Genomic DNA, 24,227 nt, shown 5'->3' with positions numbered 1-24,227 from the left:
TAATGTCCAGCTTTATTAGAATGGAGCCAAGGCAGGTTGGAAGGCACAGGGGTCTGCACAGAGGAAAGGAGTGGCCAAAGCAATGCCGGTTGAACGTGCACCACTTCTGCTTCTTGAGGAATCTGAGGCAGACAATGAGGAATCAGGCAGGCCCCGAGGGAACGATGGCCTTAGCTAAATGGAGTAAAACCTTTAGGGGATTTTTTCTTCTCATTCCTCTCATTAGTCCATCCGGAATCCCTCTTTCAGATCTGCAAATGAGGGAAGCAACAGCATCGGAAATGGCTTCTCTTCAGTCTTGGACCTTTAAGGGAGATGAATTTGGGGATCCAAGGAAGGAGGAGGGTGAGACTCAGAGAATCAGAGAATCATACTATCTTTTAGGTTGGAAAAGACCTTGAAGATCATCGAGTCCAACCATAAGCCTAGCACTACAAAGGCCACCACTAAACCATGTCCCTAAGTGCCATATCTACACGTCTTTTAAATACCTGCAGGGATGCTGACTCAGCCACCATTGAGGAGCAATACTTTTCAAATTCTCTGTCCAGAACAACCTCCCAAACCAGCTTTGAGCAAAAGGTTGGTTTCCTTTTTTTCTTTGGCAAGGAAGGTGGAGTAACAGTCAAAAGGGGTCATTATTTGGCAAAGAAAATGAAGTCCCAGGAGTCTAAGAATTAATGCAAGTAAAACATTTACCTCTTCTCTTCATCAGGCGGTGGGAGAAGAAAAAGATGAGGCCATTGATGGTAAAGAAGGATCCCCCAACAATGATCTCTCTAATCCAGCTGATTTTATGGCCTGGGAAGAATCAATGTTGACTTTACCATGACACAAACTTCCCCCCCCCCCCCAAAAAAAAGCCATATGAGGTGATGAGCCCATCTTTTCATTGAGATCTTTTTCTCCAGTATCTCTCCTTATTTTTGTTTATAAAAGAATGGGCAGGTATGGCAATGAGCTCATTTAGCGATGGATAGAGGGGCTGACACAGAGAGATGGATGGTCATAGGACAGGAAGGGATGGAGATGAGGCTCGTGGATGAATTCGTAGAGAAGCACAGAGGGAATGAATTAACTGAAGATGGGTCAGTAGTCACTGGATGGGTTTGAAAACTCACTTTTCATGTTGACATTGATCCAGTGGCTCCTTTTTGAGAGAACGGCACGATTAGGCAGAGTTACAAAATAGGCACAGCTGTAAGACCCAGAGACTTCCTGTTCCGTGATGCTGAGTTCATAGCTGTAGTTTCTCACGTTCGATACTGGGATGGACATCTGAGATCCATAGTCCGTATAATACTGAACTTCTCTAACATAATCTGCAGATGAGGGGATGGAGCAGAGTAGCCTGACGGAGTCCCCAATTCTATAGAACTGCTGCTGAGGTTCCAGGGATAACGTTGGGGCCACGGGAGCATCTGGGGAAAAAAACCAAACAAACATAACACAACACATAACCCAACCAAGTCGGCTGTCTGTGACATCAGGACCTGTGCACAAATCCCATGATTTTTCCCAGTGTCACAACTCAGCCTTGACAAAGGGACTAGAAAGGAAGTTAATTATTCTTCTGACTATTGCCAGGGCAAACACAGAGCCTTGAACTACAGAACAGCTTCTGGGGCTCACTCGTGGCTCTCTTTCCTACGCCCTTGAACCATGGACAGAGGAAAAAAGGCCCACGGATCTCAGAGATAAGAACTCAAAGCAGCTTGAGCGGTTTCTTTGTATTCTCTGAAGCACAGAAAATAAGTATTTTTACACGCCCAAAGTAGAAAGGCATGTAATACACCCCAAACCCTAATGAAAGGCTCGGGCAGGCTCACTGCTGTAAGACCTCTTGGAGGGGACACAGCTCCCAGGCCAACTTATTCCTGCTTTCTCAGAGAAATCCAGGAGCACAACAGGAGCTTGTGAGAAGCCAGAGCAACTTCATCTGTACACTGGCAACCACATGATGAGGCCATCGAACAAGATGATGCTCTAAAGGGAGGCATGTGGTGTCTGGGCTGATGAGACCATAAGACAAGACCAACCTACCCCGAACCTCAAGTGAAAGAGGAAGGCTCCTATTGGAAGGAATTTGGTGTCCAGAGTCCTCCACAAAATACATGCACGTGTACCCTCCAGATGCTTTTGTAGCTGTGAGCTGCAACCGGGCTTTTGGGAGGGAGTAAGGTGCTTGCAGGTAGATTTGGTCCCCACTTTGATTGAAGAACCGAAATCCACCTATGTTCCTCTTTGTCGTAGCCAAGCAGATCAAAGCGACATATTCTCCTTCATAATAAAAATGGTAACTGGGGTCTGCAGAGAGTGTCGGCCTTGGCAGAAGGTCTAAGGAAGAAAGAAAGGGTGTGGAGGATGGGAGGGAACTTTCCGAGAGGAAAAGCAAAATGAGACGCCCCTTTTCCCTCCATTTTACAAAACACAGCTCAACCCTGCCTCATCGTCAAAGGCTCGGTTCAGCAGGAGAGCATCTTCTGAGAGGTCAGGCTGCACTTACCTGCAGAGGACACAGCCAACGGTAGCAGCTGGAGGAAAGCTGTGAGAGAGCAGCATTGAGACGAGAAGAGAGAGGAGGCTGCAAAAAGGAGAGAAAGGAAGTCACTTCGGCAGCCACCGCCCTGGGAATTCCTGCCCCTTTTCGCCATCGCTCAAGGCGGCAGCCCCTCCACAGCACCATGGATTCGTACGGGTCGTGGGTCCTTCTGGTGCCACTGTAGCACGGAAAGCCTCGACAGATCACAGAGAAACCCTGTCACAGCAATTTCACATGCCAATGAGGCCACCCACGGGGAAAAAATCGACAAAACTCCACGTGCCCCTGAACTTATCTTTTTGCTACATGGAACACATGTTGGGCGACATTCTTTCTTCTGTTAGAAGCGATTTGATGATTGCCAAGCAATTGATTACTATCAGCAATAGGAAATGATATCTTAAAGAAATGGGGCTGCTGGAGTCCTTACAGGGTTAGGAAGAATGGGAGATCTCATGGTCCTAGCAGCGGAGAAAGGAGGTGTTGAGCTGGGGTACATGGCAGGAGGAGCTCAAGGTCTATTTGCATCAAATACCAGGCTGCAGAAAGGAATCTTTGGGGTTTCTGCCCCGATATGAGGTGGGGCGTGTCGCTTGCAATAGATATGAGGAGGGCTGGTGTGGGCTGACCCTGCCTGGTGGACCAGCCCCACGCAGCCACACACTCCCCCCTGCCCCCAGCAGGACAGGAGAAGAGAATAGAGAGCAAAATTAAGAAAACTCATGGGTTGAGATTAAAAAAAACTTGAATAAGTAATTGAAAGAGGGAGAGAGAAAACAACTGCAGAGATGAAGCAAAGACAATCGCTCACCACCTCCCACAAGTGCAGTGATACCCAGCCAGACCCCGAGCTGTGGCTGCATGCCCCAAACCCCCCTTCCCTCCATTTTTATTGATAAGCATGATGTTATAGGGCATGGAATATCTCTTTGGTCAGTTGGGGTCAGCTGTCCTGGTTGCCTTCCCTCCCAGCTTCTTGCACACCCACAGCCTTCTCCTTGCAGGGCAGAGTGGGAAACAGAGAAGACCTTGACGCCGTGCAAACACTGTCAGCAATAGCCAAAGCTCTGGTGTGTTATCATCACTCTTTTAGTCACAAACCCAAACCAGCACCCTTCGGGCTGCTATGAAGAAAAATAACTCCAGCCAGCCAGACCCAGGGCAGGAGCCAGGATCCAGGCTGCTCTCCCTGGCCCAGGATCAGTAACTCATCGCTTCAACCCTGCACAGGACAGCACTCTAGGACTTCATCCCCTTCCACCCTAGAGGAAACAAAGCTGACTCAAATCAAGTATTTAACCTCAGAATCAGTTGAACCGGCCCCACCCCGGTCTCTCCTGATTCTCTTCTCAAATAACAGACTACACTGTAAAAGTTGCATTTCTTCCCCCTTTGATATCTACAGGCAAGTCTCCCAAGTGGTCCAGATGCAAATTCCTGTTTTCAAACTTGTGATGTCCTGGTTAAAAAATACTTTCACCTCTTTGCAACTGAATTTCCAAGAGGTACGTTGGAGGAAGTAAACCCCCCAACATTCTGAAAGCAAAATAAACCAAGAAAACTTGTTTGTGCTGTGGGGGGTTTTTGGCTTTGTTTGGTTTGGTGTCTTTGTCTTGCTAATGTGAAAAAAGCAAACATCGTCCAGACCTCAACAGCCTCTTCACTGAATACTGCTATGGCGTGAGCTGCCAGAGATGACCAAGCTGCCAAAGTCTCCATCTCCATCCATCAAATTTCTGTCTTGCCATGGAGAGAGGGCATCACATCCTAAAACCGTTGGCTTCTTCCTTTCTGCTTCCTGGAACAAAGCTCTCAGGCTTGGGCAACATGTGAGTAATCCAAGCCCCTTAATTTTGCACTCGACTTCTGTTGGTGACGCCCTAGAGATTCATCTTGCCTACATCTGGCTGTTGCAGTCAAGATGTTAAGCGCTGTGCAAATGTTACCAGTGGGGAAATCCGGGACAAGGTCTCAGCTGGACTAGCGAGATGAAGGATGTGGTTGGGTGACATGGGCTTTGCTGTGGTAAGTGTGAGGCAGCAGTAGATCTAATCAGCTTTTTTCCGCTGAAAAGCGTCTTCCCCACACAGAGCACGTGAATGTAGCGTCCTTTGTAACGGGGGGAGATGTACCCAAGAAGAGCACGCGTGGAGGTGCATGTTCCTTATTTTCAGCCCCTCACTGACAATGCTGGAGAGAGGCAGGATGGAGGCAGGGCTGGCCATTTAAAGTTCTGGAGCACATTTTTGACCTGAGATAGATCTTTCTTAGACAGACCATAACTATGGTTCACCCCCAACCTGGGATCAACCAGTCCTAGTCTGGTTCTCAAGCCAGAAACCAATCCAAAAAAGGATGCAAAACAGCCAGTCAGATAATCAGATCTAATTTCAAAAGAATCTACACCAGAAAGACCATGATGGAACTGATATTTAACAGCCAGACCCATTTGCCACAAAGAAGATCATATGTTGGGATCGTCTCCAGCACCACCACAGCAATGAGTTTTCAGCCAAGCGTTCTTCCCAGCTGACAGGACAGAACTAACTGCATCGACCCACCAGAGAAACATATTATTGAGGGTCTAACAAAAGGGAAGAGGAAAAGTGTGCAGAGAGGAGAAGAGAGGAGAGGAGAGGAGAGGAGAGGAGAGGAGAGGAGAGGAGAGGAAAGGAAAGGAACAGGGTTATAGAGAGGAGGATGAAAGACAGGAGGGAAGATTGGATTGAAAACCAGAAAGGAGAGAGGGAGAAGAAAGAGATGATGGCAGTGGAAGAGAGGACTTGAGAGGGATATAGGGCAGAAGAAGGACTAGATGTGAAGGAAAGGAAAGGAATGGAAAAGGGAGATGGGAAGAAATGAGACGAGGAAAAAGGAGAAATAAACATGTGTGTGGTGGAGGGAGAAAAGAGAAGCGAAGTGAAGCGAAGCGAAGAGAAGAGGATGAGAGACTCACTGAGGAGTGTCACAAGGCAATAGATGATCATGGCACTGCAGTCCAGGGGCTGCTCAGGGCTCTGTTCTGGCCTGTCCAGGAGAGGAGTGTGCTGCCTGGTGGTTCTGTGCTGCCTTCCCCATCTGTCTGACTCGAGTTGGGTGGTCAGAGGGGCAGGGAGAGGAAGTGCTGCATAATGAAGTAGAAGCCACTAACCACATGGGGGGAAACTACACTCCGGGTGTTGTGTGTCTTAGGATTCACATTGTGTTTTCAGAGATGTTTTCCTCTCCGAGTATTCTAGGTCACCTTTGAGCTCTTTCTTTACCCCATGAACCATGAGTCGTTTCCAATGAATGTGGCCTAGCAGAGAGAGGACTGCAAGAGTTTTTTGGTAAACCACCTGGCTTGCAACAAGCGTGCTGTCGATAGGTGAAAAGGCTCGTAGGAGACTCTCCAGATGTCCTAGACCTTGGCAGTCAATGTGGTGTTAGCTCTCATCTTGCATTGAGAGGGTCAGGGGTAGGGATGAGGAGGTATTGCTGATCTGAACTGCCACCGTGCCAGGTACGTGGCATGGTTTTGCGGGAGGATGCTCTGCATTGCTCAATATTTTGGGGACTCGGGTGTGGTGCAGGCATTGAAGGAATCCCCCGTGCAAGGGCATCCCAGGAGCAGAAGCACTCCTCCCGCAACTGGACGTGTTCTGCTCACTGGTGTCACATTGCCTTTCCGCCCTCGCTTTGCATCCTCTGATCTGATGTGATCCTCTTTTGCCCTCATCGCTTACCTCTCCTCCTCTGACAGACGCAGGCTGCCAGCAGCAGCAGCAACGGGGCTGGCACAGCAGCAGCAGCTGCACATGCGGGCGCCGGTGGGATGGATGGAGATGGGGGCTGCGAGTTAGAGACACGAGGGAAGATACGCGACTGCAAAACATCAGCAGGAGAGCTGCAGGTCATGCATCTACTAAGTCAAGTGTTTCTTCTTTCTGTCCTGGTTCCCTGTGAGAGGAAACACAAGGTTGGTGTATGAGGTATCTTCCTCCAGCTTTGCTCCCTGTAGACAGTGAGGTTGAAGCCAGTTTGACTATGTTTCTTTGCCCCTGCCCCTCTCCACAACCCCCTGTCCCATCCCGTCCTGTCTTGTCCTGAAAAGTCCATTAGTCCTGCAGCCTTGGGGCCCAACCGTGCCATCAGAAGGATTCTCCAGCCAACATCCTCTCTTGTAACCATGCTGCAGTCCCAGACGTAGAGCCCAGGCAGGTTTCATTCCTCAATTGCTCTCGCTATCCCTGCCATGGGGCAAGTAACATGCTCCCGGCTGCTTTGGGGGTCTTGGCCAGTGGCTCAAATAAGCCAGGGGTCATTCTGCAGTGGTATCAGATATGACCACCCTGGCCATATGAGCAGAAGCCATTCCCTGGCCTACTTGCCATGTTGCTCTGGTCTTTGTGTTTCAGGACCATGGGGGTCTAGAGGTGAAACAGAGCTTGTATAAAGCAGTGAGGATGTGAATCTGTCTCCAATGCGACGTGAAGGTCCCTATAGTCTTCCTGGACATGATCTTGCCTGGGAGAGGCTTGGGGTAGCTGCAGGGACTCATTTTGCATGGTGATCATCATGACCTGGCTCAGAAGTGACAGGACCCATCTGCCACTAACACTCTCCTTGTACCTGCAGGTGAGTTGTCCTGTTGTGGGTTTGGCTGCCAGGATGCTCCTTCCCATTTTGTTCAGCTTGGTCCATCTGTGTACTCTCAAAAGTTCTGTGGGTGCTTTCATGTCAAAAATATGCAGGTGAATTCAGTGCATCAGTGGCTACAAGAGTGACCCCTTCCTCTTAGTGTCATCTGCTGACTGCTGGGTTTTCTGACATGGCAGAAGAACTACATTAAGTTTTACTTCCCAAATTCTATGCTTCAGGAACTTCATTCATTCACTGAAACTTCCTCTTTGCAGTCAAGGCTTCACACAGTTCTTCCCTGGCTTTATTTTTCTCTATTTGATAGTGATTCATCTTTTCTGGTGCTATTCTTCTAGAAATTAGTTGTCTGCTTTTTAGGTAATCATCTAAATCTACTCTGCGGACGGAAATCAGATTATCTGGAGGACTATGATCCATGTCTAAAATCAGGGAATGAGACAGATGTGATGTATCACATTTAGGAAGTGTTGATTTCTCTCCATATTCAGGAAGAAGAACCCACATGCAGAACATTCAGTACCTCTGAGGTGGCTGTAAATAGGAGGGTGAGATCATGGCCTTCCTTAGTTTTCCCTTGGAAATAACAGTTGCTAGTAAACGCAGTTCCCATAGCTATCAGTAGGAACCCTCTGTGTGGTTTAGAGCACAATTCTTCTGACCCTCTAGAAATTCTGTGGTTTTGCTGCCTCAACACTGGTGTTTGATGACCTTTCTGATGCTTGTGGTACCCCGTATCTAGCTTCTAGCTACGCTAATACAGGGTTGAGAGTCTTCAGAGTTTATGATCCCACCTGCTCATGTGCTGAAAAGGTCTCCGCTACCCCACGCTCCTTGGATGCCCAGAGAGGTGGTGGAGTCACCACAGGAGATGTTCAAAAAACGTGTAGACGTGGCACTTCGGGACATGGTTTAGTAGACATGGTGGTATTAGGTTGACGGTTGGACTTGATGATCTTAGAGGTCTTTTCCAACCTTAAAGATTCTAGGATTCTATGTTACTAGATGCTGTATTTATGTGCCTGAATTACTCCTGGGATGTTGTTCATCTCATCTGAGGACTTGTGGCCAGAGGTAACATGCTGCAGATGTACGTCTGACTATGCAAGCTGAAAAGGAGACCATGTCTACCAGGCAGGGCAGCCACATCCTCATTGATCTGCTCGGCAAGAAGATTCTCAGCCTTTGGGACTGCAGTTCCTATTGTTTCTTGCATGATCAGTTAGCCTCAGGGTGCTTCTTCCAATTCAAACCACTCATATGTCAATGTAATAAAAATAAGGTCTTGAACCATTATGCCTAGGACTTTTCTCATCACGAGACAGCTCCCTAGAAAGTTAAATGCATAGAAATACCTGTAGACAAACAGAAGTGTTAGCTAAATCCGTAAAAGTCCATCTCGAAGCTAATTTTTTTGTTTAAAAACGTCATTTCATGGTTAAAAAGGGTTAAGAATATGATCACGATCAGTGTCTTTTTAATCATGTCCACTCATTAGAGTGATTTTGGATACAAGAGAAACTCATTTGTCATTAGTTCTCAGTTTTCACTGAAAAAGTCTTTTAAGAAGAGTCCAGAGATTTGTTGTGCAGGGTTACACCTAGCTGCACTTAATTTTTTTTGGATTAGAACATAAGTTTCGTGCAAAGGTGTGTTATTGAGTGATGCAGCACCAGCAGCACAAGGTCTCTGTATAACCTCAGAGCCGATGTATTAATAAACTGGGCAACCACGGCATTATTTATTCCTCTTGTTGGAGTTACACTCTCTTGTGTGTTTTCATTGCTCTTTCTTCTTGCAGGCAACTCTGAAGTAGACCAGGGATTTCTGCTGAAAGCTACACTCTGCCCTCCCGAAGGATGAAAGCCACCGGCTTCTTCACCGTGCGCGCAAGGAAGGGTTGCAAACGCTGCAAGCGCAGGAGAAAATACTGCCTGTGATGTTTAGTTCATCTCATCCCAAGGTAGACATGGAATGCATCAGGTCAGTAAAACTCTACCATTAGGTTAGATGTAGGAGTCTGGATGCCTTGTTCAGCTGCCGACATCTGATATGAGAAGAATTTAATTCCACCCCTAGATTGCTTTAAAGATTAATGTTTATCTGGCTCTGGAACAGATCAACGCTGGGTTGCTGCTGGAGGAAATGAGCTTAGAGCACACCTCCTTGGGCAAATGTCGTTGTCCTACCATCCCACCACTGCACACTTGACAATATGACTAACCAAGGGTGGGTTTTGAGGTGATGAAGAAGCAATATTAACAGGATGAGGGTTGGAAAAGACCATGAATGGAGGTGTGAAATAAAGGTTTTGATTCAGTTACACAAAGTGTCTGGTATCTTTATAGATGACCTCCAGCTTTTATGAGCTTGTGGATGCTCTGTAGGTCCTGTGCTATATTTACTAGTCCCAGACGCATATCTCAAATGCCTCAATGCATTTAAACTGGTACCAGCTGCCCACCTTTAGGCAAATGAAACCCAACTCCAGCTGGCAGGTGATGTCCTTTCTGTTTCTTTCCTTCAACTTCTCCAACTAGGTGGTGACAAGCAAAGATTCCTCATCTCAGCTGGTGACTGGGCAACATTTTCTGTCTGCACAAGCTGACCATGCCCTCTTGTGGCAAAGCAAACCAATGGTGTCCTGGGCTGCATTAGGAAGAACATTGCCAGTGGGTCAAGGGAAGGGAGGTGATCCTTATCCTCTACTCCGTACCTGCTGAGGCCACACTGGAGTGCTGTGTCCAATTCTGGGCTCCCCAGGTGTGGTGGGTTGACCCTGGCTGGGGGCCAGGTGCCCACCAGAGCCGCTCTATCATGTCCCTTGTTCACCAGACAGGGGAGAGAGAAAAAGTATAGCAAAAAGCTTCTGGGGCGAGATAAGGACAGGGAGAGATCACTCACTAATTATCGTCACGAGCAAAACAGACTGAACTTAGAGAGGAAATTCATCTAACTTCTTACTAAGCGAAACAGAGGAGAGGAATGAGAAATAAAGTCAAATCTGAAAACACCTGCCCCCACCCCTCCCATCTTCCCGGGCTCAACTTCACTCCCGGCTTCAACCTCCGCCCCCCCTCAGCGGCACAGGGGGACGGGGAATGGGGGTTACGGTCAGTTCATCACACGTTGTTTCTGCCGCTTCTTCCTCCTCAGGGGGAGGACTCCTCTCATCGTTCCCCTGCTCCAGCATGGAGGAGTCCCTCTCATGGGAGACAGTCCTTCACCAACTGCTCCAACGTGAGTCTCTCTCCCACGGGGTGCAGACCTTCAGGAGCAGACTGCTCCAGCGTGGGTCCCCCACGGGGTCACAAGTCCTGCCAGCAAACCTGCCCTGGCGTGGGCTCCTCTCTGCACGGGTCCACAGGTCCTGCCAGGAGCTTGCTCCAGTGTGGGCTTCCCACGGGGCCACAGCCTCCTTCAGGTGCCTCCCCCTGCTCTGGTGTGGGGTCCTCCATGGGCTGCAGGTGGAATCTCTACACCCCCTCATCCTTCCTCCATGGGCTGCAGGGGGACAGCCTGCTTCACCATGGTCTTCACCACGGGCGGCAGGGGGATCTCTGCTCCGGTGCCTGGAGCACCTCCTCCCCCTCCATCTGCACTGGCCTTGGTGTCTGCAGAGTTTCTTACATCTTCTCTCTCCTCTTTCTGGCTGCAAAAGCTCCCTTTCTAACTGTTTTTTTCCTTTTTAAATATGTTATCACGGAGGCACTGATTGGCTTGGCCTTGGCCAGTGGTGGGTCCGTCTTGGAGCTGGCTGGCTTTGGCTCTATCAGACACAGGGGAAGCTTCTGGCAGCTTCTCACAGAAGCCACCCCTGTAGCCCGCCCCGCTACCAAAACCTTGCCATTCAAACCCAACACACCAGTCCAAGAAAGATAGGGGTTTACTGGAGTCCAGCAAAGGACCACGAAGATGAATGAGGGACTGGAGCATCTTTCATCCAAGGAAAGGCTGAGAGTGCTGGGACTCTTCACCTGGAGAATAGAAGGCTCCGGAGGAATCTTACCAAAATAAATAAGTACCTGATGAATATTTATGCCCAGTGGTGGTGCCCAGTGACAGGACAGAAGGAACAAACTGAAACACATTAAATTCCATCTGAATGCAAGAAACCACCTTTTTTACTGTCAGGATGATCAGACATAGGAACAGGTTGCCCAGAGAGGTTGTGGAGTCTCTGTCCTTGGAGATATTAAAAATCTAAGTGGACATGGTCCTGGGCAACGTCTAGCTGACCCTGCTTGAGCAGAGGAGGCTGGACTAGATGACCTCAGGAGGTTCCTACCAACCTCAACTACTCTGTGACTCTGTTACCTGGCATTCATCCCTAAACGAGCAGGTCAGTTGCATATTTTATTATTTGGGAAGATGTTATAGAATCATAGAATGCTTTGGGTTGGAAGGGACCTCAAGGATCATCTAGATCTTTATGGATTAACACAAGAGAGGTTTGTTCCGGTGGGTCTAGAAAGGTGAAAATAGAAAAGTGAGAAGAGGAATCAGTGGTTTTTACAAAGTGTATCCACAGGTTCAGGACTCTCATCATTTCATGAGCCATTGTGCTTACAGGAGTTTGAAATGGAGAGACAGTTATGTCATTAGCCAGCAGAAACAGTGAGTAGGTCTCTATCAGGGATCTTATCATATGGACCTAGCCTTATTTTAATAGCGTTGCCCAGAAGCTAATGAAAGTAAAGATGAACCTCAAAAAAAAAAAAAAAAAAAAAAAAGAGAGAAACATCTGAAAACATCCACTCTTCTATCTTTACCAGTGGTTCTACCCATTCAACAGGAAAAAAAAGAAACAGCAACATAATTGTCACAAAGACAGAGATAAGGTTTCTGCACTAGATAGGATCTCAGTCAGTTTCCATTCGCAGACCTTGCAGACCCAATCTGACCTCTGCTTGGCCGCTCTTCTCTGCCAGCAATGCTGGGAAGTAGTATAAAGCTCCATTTATGATGATTGTTAAAAATCTTGATGCCCAGCATAGGAGCTGAGCACCTTAGGGTTCTCCTGGGAGAAATGCAGGAGCATGTGGTGGATCTAGAGCAAGAGGAAAGAGGTGGTACAGAAGGAGCTAGCCCACCACGGGAGGTGGAGAGCAGAAGTCACCCATGACATGATTCAGAGCCCTCCTCTTGAGCTGGAGGCAGGAGGGAAATTATTAGTACCCTCACAAAAGAGGGGCTTAATTATATAGAAATGAGACCAGACCTGTCGCTACTGACCATGAGATTCAACGGGTCTAAGAATCCCAGAGCTGGAAATGGTCCCTAGAGGTTCACTAATCCATTCTTCTGCCCTAGAGGCAGCTCTGTTCCATGAGACATTTCGGGTTGGGGCTGAGTAGGACTAGTCTTATGGTCATCCGTAAAAGTGAATGTCTATGTCTTAGGTTTCCTATGGGAAAAATCAGAATGTTCTTCAATCAAATGTGACTTCTATGAATAATAACATTCTTATTTTAATCATTGTATATTTTATGATTTTTAAATGGTTTATGTTTTGAACATTTTAATCATTTTGCTCTTGTGGTGGGAGCCAAACTCCCACCCAGCGGCTTGCTCAGTCGCCCTCAGAGGGATGGAGGAGAAGAATAGGAAGAACACAAATGAAGAAGTTCATGGGTTTAGATAAATCCAGGGTGATTATTTACCAATTACTGTCATGGGAAAACAGACTCCACTTGGGGATAATTGACTGAATTGATTGCCAGTTAAAACACATGTGTAATTATTGATTTGGGTAGATGAACATTAAAACAACACCTTTCCTCCCCCTGTTTCCCGTGCTCAACTTCACTCCTTCACTCCAGACTTTTCTACCCATTCCAAAGTGGCGCAAGGAGATGGGGGTAAGAGGTTATGGTCAATACAGAGCAGTTTCTCTTTGACACTCCTTTCTTCTCACATCTTTCCTCTGCTCTGCTGTGGGCTCTCCACAGGCTGGAGTTCCTTCAGGAACTGCCACCGTGGGTTCTCCAGGGACTGCAAGGGGTATCTGCTCCTCCATGGTGCACCTCTACAGTCTCCTTGTCTGACCTTCCTGTTCTCTCTCTTCTCACTCTTCTTGCCATTTTCTGCCCTTTCTGAACTCTTTTTTTTGCTCAGGCAAAGCTCCCCACACCCTCCCACCCACACAGACACACAGATACAGGACAGACCTTGAGCAGCTGGAACAAGCTCAGAGATGACCACAGCTGTGAGGGGAGGATGTGGGGAGAGGCGAAGGGCAGGAGAAGGCTCCAGGGCTCAAAGCAGCCCACCAGGACCTTCAGCCAGGCTTTTTGTCCTGATACATGGTAGGAGGATGAGAAACACCACAGGCCACAGTGGAGAGAAGAGACCTGGCAATGTCCCTCCAAGCCGTGAGCCTGCTGCTGGCCTATCAGGGGCTGGAGAAGAAGTGATCTCGCAAGCATCTGGCCAGCTATAAACCTGCTGCTGAGCTATCCCCTGCAGAGTGAGAAGTGACCTCACCATTGGTAGCCAAGCCACGTGCCTGCTGCTTGGCTGATCAGCTGCTCTGGTAGAAGAAACCTCAGAAGTCCTTGCCCCAGCCATGATCTCACTGCTGGCCCATCCCCTGCCCACAACTTGCCTCTCCTCTGCCCTGCACAGCTCTCAGCACTGCATGGTCACTCAGCATCTCAGTGTCACCTCCTGCTCCTGACCAATGGGGTTCCTACAACTAAGGAATAGGACTGTCCATTGTGTGTTGTGGTTGTTCTGCCTGTCACAGCGCTATGTTCACGTATGAAAAGAAAGAAAAAGAAAAATAGTATAAGCTGCTCTCAACTGGGTCAGAAGAACAGTCACTCTCACAAAGGGTGTTGAACACCAAGACAAGTCCATCCAAGAAATGTTGAGTACGTTCCCAAGCTGCAGTTTTCTCTGAGGTCTCCTGTGCCTGCAGTGGCTGTGTCTGATGGCATTCGCAAGGTGCCTGCCCTTTGAGTTCTGTAGGGTTCAGCACCCATTAAGCATGGTTATTTTTTAGCTGAAAAAGCCACAACTAATGTGGATGGAGAAGCTGATAGGGCTGATATTTTGCAGTTGCGTATCTTCCCTCGTGTCTCTAACTCACAGCCCTCGTCTCCATCCATCCATGTCCAGGAAGACTATAGGGACCTTCACGTCGCATTGGAGACAGATTCACATCCTCACTGCTTTATACAAGCTCTGTTTCACCTCTAGACCCCCATGGTCCTGAAACACAAAGACCAGAGCAACATGGCAAGTAGGCCAGGGAATGGCTTCTGCTCATATGGCCAGGGTGGTCATATCTGATACCACTGCAGAATGACCCCTGGCTTATTTGAGCCACTGGCCAAGACCCCCAAAGCAGCCGGGAGCATGTTACTTGCCCCATGGCAGGGATAGCGAGAGCAATTGAGGAATGAAACCTGCCTGGGCTCTACGTCTGGGACTGCAGCATGGTTACAAGAGAGGATGTTGGCTGGAGAATCCTTCTGATGGCACGGTTGGGCCCCAAGGCTGCAGGACTAATGGACTTTTCAGGACAAGACAGGACGGGATGGGACAGGGGGTTGTGGAGAGGGGCAGGGGCAAAGAAACATAGTCAAACTGGCTTCAACCTCACTGTCTACAGGGAGCAAAGCTGGAGGAAGATACCTCATACACCAACCTTGTGTTTCCTCTCACAGGGAACCAGGACAGAAAGAAGAAACACTTGACTTAGTAGATGCATGACCTGCAGCTCTCCTGCTGATGTTTTGCAGTCGCGTATCTTCCCTCGTGTCTCTAACTCGCAGCCCCCATCTCCATCCATCCCACCGGCGCCCGCATGTGCAGCTGCTGCTGCTGTGCCAGCCCCGTTGCTGCTGCTGCTGGCAGCCTGCGTCTGTCAGAGGAGGAGAGGTAAGCGATGAGGGCAAAAGAGGATCACATCAGATCAGAGGATGCAAAGCGAGGGCGGAAAGGCAATGTGACACCAGTGAGCAGAACACGTCCAGTTGCGGGAGGAGTGCTTCTGCTCCTGGGATGCCCTTGCACGGGGGATTCCTTCAATGCCTGCACCACACCCGAGTCCCCAAAATATTGAGCAATGCAGAGCATCCTCCCGCAAAACCATGCCACGTACCTGGCACGGTGGCAGTTCAGATCAGCAATACCTCCTCATCCCTACCCCTGACCCTCTCAATGCAAGATGAGAGCTAACACCACATTGACTGCCAAGGTCTAGGACATCTGGAGAGTCTCCTACGAGCCTTTTCACCTATCGACAGCACGCTTGTTGCAAGCCAGGCGGTTTACCAAGAAGCTCCACAAGATGACACAAGTGCTTATCCTATGGCCCCAATTAGTTAAAGCGGTGTTTGATCTCAGGATTACCTCGACCGCGTCTTTGTTCAAAAGGTGCCTGGCTTGTGGCCTCTCCTCTGTCTCAGTGGAGGAGGAAAGAAGGAAGGAGGAAAGGATTGTTTCTATTCTCCTTTGCTTCGAACATCCAAACCAGCATTTTAACTGGATGTTGATGTATCTTAAGATGAGTCATTGAGTCCTTGGCAGCTTCCAAATCATCTAAAAGTGGCCCCTGTACAACTGCTGATGCCATCCCAGTTCCAATGGAATGCAAGAGGAAGTTGTGGAAACCATCTTCATGCTACCTGTTGGCAGATGTACCTTCCCAGCCATTTTGCTGCAGGTCGCTAGACTACAGACATCTCTAGTCTTGGAACACTTGAGTAGTCACAGGCATGATGGGAGCTAGGGAAAAAGAGAAGGGGAAGGTTGGATCCTGCAGTCTGGGAAGTGGGAACAAGAATAAAGGACCTTGCTACTGCTGATTCTCTTTGTCAGTTGTCGTGAGGAAGATGCCTAAGGTAAGAGAGAGTAGATAACGGCCACCTTCTGTTCCCCAGCTCAAGGGAGAGATGAGGTTCATGGAGCAAACAGACAGCCCAAAGGTGATCTAGAGCATGTGGAGAGGAAAAGATCTCTGCAACTACAATGACACACAACAAGCTCAAGCTCCCAGTGGTGGTTCGTGGCTTCTACTTCATTATGCAGCACTTCCTCTCCCTGCCCCTCTGACCACCCAACTCGAGTCAGACAGATGGGGAAGGCAGCACAGAGCCACCAGGCAGCACGCTCCTCTCCTGGACAGGCCAGCACAGAGCCCTGAGCACCCCCTGGACTGCAGTGCCATGATCGTCTACTGCCTCATGATACTCCTCAGTGAGTCTCTCATCCCCCCCTTTTCTCTTCTCTTCTCTTCTCTTCTCTTCTCTTCTCTTCTCTTCTCTTCTCTTCTCTTCTCTTCTCTTCTCTTTTCTCTTCCCTTCCCTTCCCTTCCCTTCCCTTCCCTTCTTTTCCTCCTCTCCCCTCCCCTCCCCTCCCCTCCCCTCCTCTCCTCTCCTCTCCTCTCCTCTCCTCTCCTCTCCTCTCCTCTCCTCTCCTCTCCTCTCCTCTCCTCTCCTCTCCTCTCCTCTCCTCTCCGTCTCCCTCCCACATGCATCTCTCTCCTCCTTTTTCGTCTTACCTCATTTCTACCACTTTTCCTTCTCCATTCCTTTCCTTTCTTTCATCTCTAGCCCTTCTGCCCTATATCCCTCTCAAGTCCTCTCTTTCACTGCCATCATCTCTTCTTTCTCCCTCTCCCCTTTCTGGTTTTCAATCCAATCTTCCCTCCTGTCTTTCATCCTCCTCTCTATAACCCTGTTCCTTTCCTCTCCTCTCCTCTCCTCTCCTCTCCTCTCCTCTCCTCTCCTCTCCTCTCCTCTCCTTCCAATTCCCTTCCATTCTGTTAGACCCTCAATAATCACACACTGGAACAGGCTTCCTGGAGAGGTGGTCGACGTTCCATCCCTGTCAGTGTTTAAGAGGCATTTGGACAATGCCCTTAATAACATGATTTAACTTTTGGTCAGCCTTGCAGAGGTCAGGCACTTGGACTAGGTGATCGTTGTAGGTCCTTTCCGAATGAAAAATATTCAATACTCCTGTCCTGTCCTGTTCTATTCTATCCCATTCCATCCCATCCCAATCATATATTTCTCTGGTGGGTCGATGCAGTTAGTTCTGTCCTGTCAGCTGGGTATCAGTATTCTCAGGGGATGAAGAACGCTTGGCTGAAAACTCATTGCTGTGGTGGTACTGGAGACGATCCCAACATATGATCTTCTTTGTGGCAAATGGGTCTGGCTGTTAAATATCAGTTCCATCGTGTTCTTTGTGGTGTAGATTCTTTTGAAATTAGATCTGATTATCTGACTGGCTGTTTTGCATCCTTTTTTGGATTGGTTTCTGGCTTGAGAACCAGACTAGGACTGGTTGATCCCAGGTTGGGGGTGAACCATAGTTATGATCTGTCTAAGAAAGATCTATCTCAGGTCAAAAATGTGCTCCAGAACTTTAAATGGCCAGCCCTGCCTCCATCCTGCCTCTCTCCAGCATTGTCAGTGAGGGGCTGAAAATAAGGAACATGCACCTCCACGCGTGCTCTTCTTGGGTACATCTCCCCCCGTTACAAAGGACACTACATTCACGTGCTCTGTGTGGGGAAGATGCTTTTCAGCGGAAAAAAGCTGATTAGATCTACTGCTGCCTCACACTTACCACAGCAAAGCCCATGTCACCCAACCACATCCTTCATCTCGCTAGTCCAGCTGAGACCTTGTCCCGGATTTCCCCACTGGTAACATTTGCACAGCGCTTAACGTCTTGACTGCAACAGCCAGATGTAGGCAAGATGAATCTCTAGGGCGTCACCAACAGAAGTCGAGTGCAAAATTAAGGGGCTTGGATTACTCACATGTTGCCCAAGCCTGAGAGCTTTGTTCCAGGAAGCAGAAAGGAAGAAGCCAACGGTTTTAGGATGTGATGCCCTCTCTCCATGGCAAGACAGAAATTTGATGGAGGGAGATGGAGACTTTGGCAGCTTGGTCATCTCTGGCAGCTCACGCCATAGCAGTATTCAGTGAAGAGGCTGTTGAGGTCTGGACGATGTTTGCTTTTTTCACATTAGCAAGACAAAGACACCAAACCAAACAAAGCCAAAAACCCCCCACAGCACAAACAAGTTTTCTTGGTTTATTTTGCTTTCAGAATGTTGGGGGGTTTACTTCCTCCAACGTACCTCTTGGAAATTCAGTTGCAAAGAGGTGAAAGTATTTTTTAACCAGGACATCACAAGTTTGAAAATAGGAATTTGCATCTGGACCACTTGGGAGACTTGCCTGTAGATATCAAAGGGGGAAGAAATGCAACTTTTACAGTGTAGTCTGTTATTTGAGAAGAGAATCAGGAGAGACCGGGGTGGGGCCGGTTCAACTGATTCTGAGGTTAAATACTTGATTTGAGTCAGCTTTGTTTCCTCTAGGGTGGAAGGGGATGAAGTCCTAGAGTGCTGTCCTGTGCAGGGTTGAAGCGATGAGTTACTGATCCTGGGCCAGGGAGAGCAGCCTGGATCCTGGCTCCTGCCCTGGGTCTGGCTGGCTGGAGTTATTTTTCTTCATAGCAGCCCGAAGGGTGCTGGTTTGGGTTTGTGACTAAAAGAGTGATGATAACACACCAGAGCTTTGGCTATTGCTGACAGTGTTTGCACGGCGTCAAGGTCTTCTCTGTTTCCCACTCTGCCCTGCAAGGAGAAGGCTGTGGGTGTGCAAGAAGCTGGGAGGGAAGGCAACCAGGACAGCTGACCCCAACTGACCAAAGAGATATTCCATGCCCTATAACATCATGCTTATCAATAAAAATGGAGGGAAGGGGGGTTTGGGGCATGCAGCCATAGCTCGGGGTCTGGCTGGGTATCACTGCACTTGTGGGAGGTGGTGAGCGATTGTCTTTGCTTCATCTCTGCAGTTGTTTTCTCTCTCCCTCTTTCAATTACTTATTCAAGTTTTTTTTAATCTCAACCCATGAGTTTTCTTAATTTTGCTCTCTATTCTCTTCTCCTGTCCTGCTGGGGGCAGGGGGGAGTGTGTGGCTGCGTGGGGCTGGTCCACCAGGCAGGGTCAGCCCACACCAGCCCTCCTCATATCTATTGCAAGCGACACGCCCCACCTCATATCGGGGCAGAAACCCCAAAGATTCCTTTCTGCAGCCTGGTATTTGATGCAAATAGACCTTGAGCTCCTCCTGCCATGTACCCCAGCTCAACACCTCCTTTCTCCGCTGCTAGGACCATGAGATCTCCCGTGCTTCCTAACCCTGTAAGGACTCCAGCAGCCCCATTTCTTTAAGATATCATTTCCTATTGCTGATAGTAATCAATTGCTTGGCAATCATCAAATCGCTTCTAACAGAAGAAAGAATGTCGCCCAACATGTGTTCCATGTAGCAAAAAGATAAGTTCAGGGGCACGTGGAGTTTTGTCGATTTTTTCCCCGTGGGTGGCCTCATTGGCATGTGAAATTGCTGTGACAGGGTTTCTCTGTGATCTGTCGAGGCTTTCCGTGCTACAGTGGCACCAGAAGGACCCACGACCCGTACGAATCCATGGTGCTGTGGAGGGGCTGCCGCCTTGAGCGATGGCGAAAAGGGGCAGGAATTCCCAGGGTGGTGGCTGCCGAAGTGACTTCCTTTCTCTCCTTTTTGCAGCCTCCTCTCTCTTCTCGTCTCAATGCTGCTCTCTCACAGCTTTCCTCCAGCTGCTACCGTTGGCTGTGTCCTCTGCAGGTAAGTGCAGCCTGACCTCTCAGAAGATGCTCTCCTGCTGAACCGAGCCTTTGACGATGAGGCAGGGTTGAGCTGTGTTTTGTAAAATGGAGGGAAAAGGGGCGTCACATTTTGCTTTTCCTCTCGGAAAGTTCCCTCCCATCCTCCACATCCTTTCTTTCTTCCTTAGACCTTCTGCCAAGGCCGACACTCTCTGCAGACCCCAGTTACCATTTTTATTATGAAGGGGAAAATGTCGCTTTGATCTGCTTGGCTACGACAAAGAGGAACATAGGTGGATTTCGGTTCTTCAATCAAAGTGGGGACCAAATCTACCTGCAAGCACCTTACTCCCTCCCGAATGCCTGGCTCCAGCTCACAGCTACAAAAGCATCTGCTGGAGGGTACACGTGCATGTATTTTGTGGAGGACTCTGGACACCAAATTCCTTCCAATAGGAGCCTTCCTCTTTCACTTGAGGTTCGGGGTAGGTTGGTCTTGTCTTATGGTCTCATCAGCCCAGACACCACATGCCTCCCTTTAGAGCATCATCTTGTTCGATGGCCTCATCATGTGGTTGCCAGTGTACAGATGAAGTTGCTCTGGCTTCTCACAAGCTCCTGTTGTGCTCCTGGATTTCTCTGAGAAAGCAGGAATAAGTTGGCCTGGGAGCTGTGTCCCCTCCAAGAGGTCTTACAGCAGTGAGCCTGCCCGAGCCTTTCATTAGGGTTTGGGGTGTATTACATGCCTTTCTACTTTGGGCGTGTAAAAATACTTATTTTCTGTGCTTCAGAGAATACAAAGAAACCGCTCAAGCTGCTTTGAGTTCTTATCTCTGAGATCCGTGGGCCTTTTTTCCTCTGTCCATGGTTCAAGGGCGTAGGAAAGAGAGCCACGAGTGAGCCCCAGAAGCTGTTCTGTAGTTCAAGGCTCTGTGTTTGCCCTGGCAATAGTCAGAAGAATAATTAACTTCCTTTCTAGTCCCTTTGTCAAGGCTGAGTTGTGACACTGGGAAAAATCATGGGATTTGTGCACAGGTCCTGATGTCACAGACAGCCGACTTGGTTGGGTTATGTGTTGTGTTATGTTTGTTTGGTTTTTTTCCCCAGATGCTCCCGTGGCCCCAACGTTATCCCTGGAACCTCAGCAGCAGTTCTATAGAATTGGGGACTCCGTCAGGCTACTCTGCTCCATCCCCTCATCTGCAGATTATGTTAGAGAAGTCCAGTACTACGCGGACTTTGGACTTGCCATCTCCATCCCAGTATCGAACGTGAGAAACTACAGCTATGAACTCAACATCACGGAACAGGAAGTCTCTGGGTCTTACAGCTGTGCCTATTTTGTAACTCTGTCTAATCGTCCCATTCGCTCAGGAAGGAGCCACTGGATCAATGTCAACATGAAAAGTGAGTTTTCAAACCCATCCAGTGACTACTGACCCATCTTCAGTTAATTCATTCCCTCTGTGCTTCTCTACGAATTCATCCACGAGCCTCATCTCCATCCCTTCCTGTCCTATGACCATCCATCTCTCTGTGTCAGCCCCTCTATCCATCGCTAAATGAGCTCATTGCCATACCTGCCCATTCTTTTATAAACAAAAATAAGGAGAGATACTGGAGAAAAAGATCTCAATGAAAAGATGGGCTCATCACCTCATATGGCTTTTTTTTGGGGGGGGGGAAGTTTGTGTCATGGTAAAGTCACCATTGATTCTTCCCAGGCCATAAAATCAGCTGGATTAGAGAGATCATTGTTGGGGGTTCCTTCTTTACCATCAATGGCCTCATCTTTTTCTTCTCCCACCGCCTGATGAAGAGAAGAGGTAAATGTTTTACTTGCATTAATTCTTAGACTCCTGGGACTTCATTTTCTTTGCCAAATAATGACCCCTTTTGACTGTTACTCCACCTTCCTTGCCAAAGAAAAAAAGGAAACCAACCTTTTGCTCAAAGCTGGTTTGGGAGGTTGTTCTGGACAGAGAATTTGAAAAGTATTGCTCCTCAATGGTGGCTGAGTCAGCATCCCTGCAGGTATTTAAAAGACGTGTAGATATGGCACTTAGGGACATGGTTTAGTGGTGGCCTTTGTAGTGCTAGGCTTATGGTTGGACTCGATGATCTTCAAGGTCTTTTCCAACCTAAAAGATAGTATGATTCTCTGATTCTCTGAGTCTCACCCTCCTCCTTCCTTGGATCCCCAAATTCATCTCCCTTAAAGGTCCAAGACTGAAGAGAAGCCATTTCTGATGCTGCTGCTTCCTTCATTTGCAGATCTGAAAGAGGGATTCCGGATGGACTAATGAGAGGAATGAGAAGAAAAAATCCCCTAAAGGTTTTACTCCATTTAGCTAAGGCCATCGTTCCCTTGGGGCCTGCCTGATTCCTCATCGTCTGCCTCAGATTCCTCAAGAAGCAGAAGTGGTGCACGTTCAACCGGCATTGCTTTGGCCACTCCTTTCCTCTGTGCAGACCCCTGTGCCTTCCAACCTGCCTTGGCTCCATTCTAATAAAGCTGGACATTATCTTTTGGTCTTGTGGGTTTTATGGAAAGATGCATGTTTCCACGCTCCTTCCCAAAGTGTGTGTTTGTGTGTGTGTGTATGCTGCTGCTCCATCTCACCCATGACCCCACCATGTTCCCATTACACCTGGTTATTATTTGCATCTGAAATTCAGCCTCCTTTGGAGCCCACTGCACCTTGGGCTTTAATCTCTGGTCTGTGTGGTCCAATCGAAAGAAAGGGTCAGGGAAGAGTACACATGTCCAGATCTGTTCCTTGCCCCTCTGGCTTGCCCATTTGGCTCTCCAAGTTCAATAAATCTCATGTCTGTATGCTTTGTACCTCCTGGCTTGATCTACAGCGGGCTGATGTCTTGGGGAGAGAAATGTGGGTGGGAGGGATGTGATGAGGGGTCACATTTACATGGCAAACCACCCTGGAGATCAGACTCCTTCATCCAGAGTCTGCTCCCAAAGAAGAGTAGACAGCCTGCCCCAGCACAGAGACACATCACTTCCTCCCCGGACGGACGTGGTGTAAATCAGACTTGCTCAATGGGGCTGAATTCCCCTTCGTACAAGGAGAAACAACCCATTGTGGGTGGGAAGATGATGTTTTTCTAGAAGCTGGGACAAGAGGAGAGGAGAGGAGAGGAGAGGAGAGGAGAGGAGAGGAGAGGAGAGGAGAGGAGAGGAGAGGAGAGGAGAGGAGAGGAGAGGAGAAAGAGAGAGAGAGAGAAAAGAGAAGAGAAGAGAAGAGAAGAGAGAAGAGAAGAGAAGAGAAGAGAAGAGAAGAGAAGAGAAGAGAAGAGAAGAGAAGAGAAGAGAAGAGAAGAGAAGAGAAGAATCTCAGTTGAAGGGGACCTACAATAATCTCATCCCACTGCCTGACCACTTCAGGGCTGACCAAAAGTTAAAGCAGGTTGTTAAGGGCATTGTCTAAATGCCTCTTAAATGCTGACAGGGATGGAGCATCGACCACCTCTCCAGGTAGTCTGTTCCAGTGTTTGACCGCCCTCTTGGTAAAGAAACGCTTCCTTATGTCCCATCTGAACCTCCCCCGGTGCAGCTTTGAACCATTCCCAGGCATCCCATCCCTGGATCATAGGGAGAAGAGCTCAGCACCTCCCTCTCCATGTCTCTTCCTCAGGAAGCTGCAGAGAGCAATGAGATTGCCCCTCAGCCTCCTTCTCTCCAAACTAGACAAACCCAGAGTTCTTCCCTGCTCCTCACAGGACACAGCTTCCAGCCCTTTCACCAGCTTCATTGCCATCCTCTGGACACATTAAAGGACCTTCACGTTCTTCTTAAATGGTGAGGCCCAGCACTTCCCACAGTACTCTTGGCTGCCAGGACACACTGCTGATTCCTGTTGAGCTGCTGCCAACCAGCACCCCCAGATCCCTTTCTGCAGGGCTGCTCTCCAGCCACTCCTCTCCCAGTGTTGTGCCTGGCATTGCTCCATCCTAGGTGCAGAATCTGGCATTTGGTCTTGTTAAATTTCATGCTGTTGATGGTTTCCCCATATTCCAGTCTATCTAGATCCCTCTGCAAGGCCTCTTGTCCCTCAAAAGAGTCAACAGCACCTCCCAGTTTGGTATTATCAGCAAACTTACTAATGCTGCGTTCAACTCCTGCATCCAGATCATTGATAAAGATATTGACAGAAACGGCCCTAGGATTGAGCCCTGAGGAACACCACAGGTGACCGGTCACCAGCCATATGTAGCTCCATTCACTGCAGCCCTTTCAGCTTTGCCTTTCAGCCAGTTCTTCACCCAGTGCACCATGAACCAGTTCATCCCACAGTTGGAAAACTGGTCCAGAAGGATGCTTTGAGGGACAGTATTGAAAGTCTTACTAAAATCCAGAAAAACTACATCCGCCTTCCCTTCATCCGCTGGGTGGGTGACCT

General features: G+C 48.6%; 2 protein-coding genes across 3 annotated transcripts; one reads left to right on the top strand and one right to left on the bottom strand.

Moving 5' to 3' along the window:
• LOC129197961 (uncharacterized) lies at positions 1-5,633 on the bottom strand. Its single transcript, XM_054806801.1, has 6 exons — positions 5,499-5,633; positions 2,507-2,584; positions 2,044-2,337; positions 1,122-1,421; positions 700-801; positions 1-251 (listed from the first exon to the last, which is right to left on the bottom strand). Exons 1-6 carry the CDS (start codon positions 5,527-5,529, stop codon positions 223-225), a joined length of 834 nt encoding a protein of 277 aa, XP_054662776.1. The 5' UTR covers positions 5,530-5,633; the 3' UTR covers positions 1-222.
• A 10,625-nt stretch (positions 5,634-16,258) lies between these two features.
• Positions 16,259-22,334, top strand: LOC129197921 (uncharacterized). 2 transcript variants are annotated; one of them, XM_054806741.1, is made up of 6 exons: positions 16,259-16,387; positions 19,751-19,828; positions 19,998-20,294; positions 20,917-21,216; positions 21,534-21,635; positions 22,084-22,334. In XM_054806741.1, the coding sequence occupies exons 1-6, from the start codon at positions 16,357-16,359 to the stop codon at positions 22,110-22,112; spliced, it is 837 nt and encodes a 278-aa protein (XP_054662716.1). In that variant the 5' UTR covers positions 16,259-16,356; the 3' UTR covers positions 22,113-22,334. The 2 variants fall into 2 exon arrangements, with proteins under 2 accessions (XP_054662716.1, XP_054662717.1); XM_054806742.1 differs by lacking the exon at positions 21,534-21,635.
• Positions 22,335-24,227: the final 1,893 nt, after the last annotated feature.

The sequence above is a fragment of the Grus americana genome, chromosome 30 (assembly GCF_028858705.1).
Source record: "Grus americana isolate bGruAme1 chromosome 30, bGruAme1.mat, whole genome shotgun sequence".
Classification (NCBI taxonomy): Eukaryota; Metazoa; Chordata; class Aves; order Gruiformes; family Gruidae; genus Grus; species Grus americana.
The sequence above is the reverse complement of the archived record's forward strand: the minus strand, read 5'-3'. Positions and strand labels throughout refer to the sequence as shown.

What these genes read in the sequence shown, in the direction of transcription:
- LOC129197961 (XM_054806801.1), bottom strand. Translation starts at nt 5,529, where the DNA reads ATGATCATCTATTGCCTTGTGACACTCCTCA. An exon ending in GTTGGCTGTGTCCTCTGCAG is followed by an intron (nt 2,338 to 2,506) that starts GTAAGTGCAGCC and finishes TTTCTTCCTTAG; the next exon opens with ACCTTCTGCCAAGGCCGACA. An exon ending in GATCAATGTCAACATGAAAA is followed by an intron (nt 802 to 1,121) that starts GTGAGTTTTCAA and finishes GATTCTTCCCAG; the next exon opens with GCCATAAAATCAGCTGGATT.
- LOC129197921 (XM_054806741.1), top strand. Translation starts at nt 16,357, where the DNA reads ATGATCGTCTACTGCCTCATGATACTCCTCA. An exon ending in TCTTTCACTTGAGGTTCGGG is followed by an intron (nt 20,295 to 20,916) that starts GTAGGTTGGTCT and finishes TTTTTTCCCCAG; the next exon opens with ATGCTCCCGTGGCCCCAACG. An exon ending in GATCAATGTCAACATGAAAA is followed by an intron (nt 21,217 to 21,533) that starts GTGAGTTTTCAA and finishes GATTCTTCCCAG; the next exon opens with GCCATAAAATCAGCTGGATT.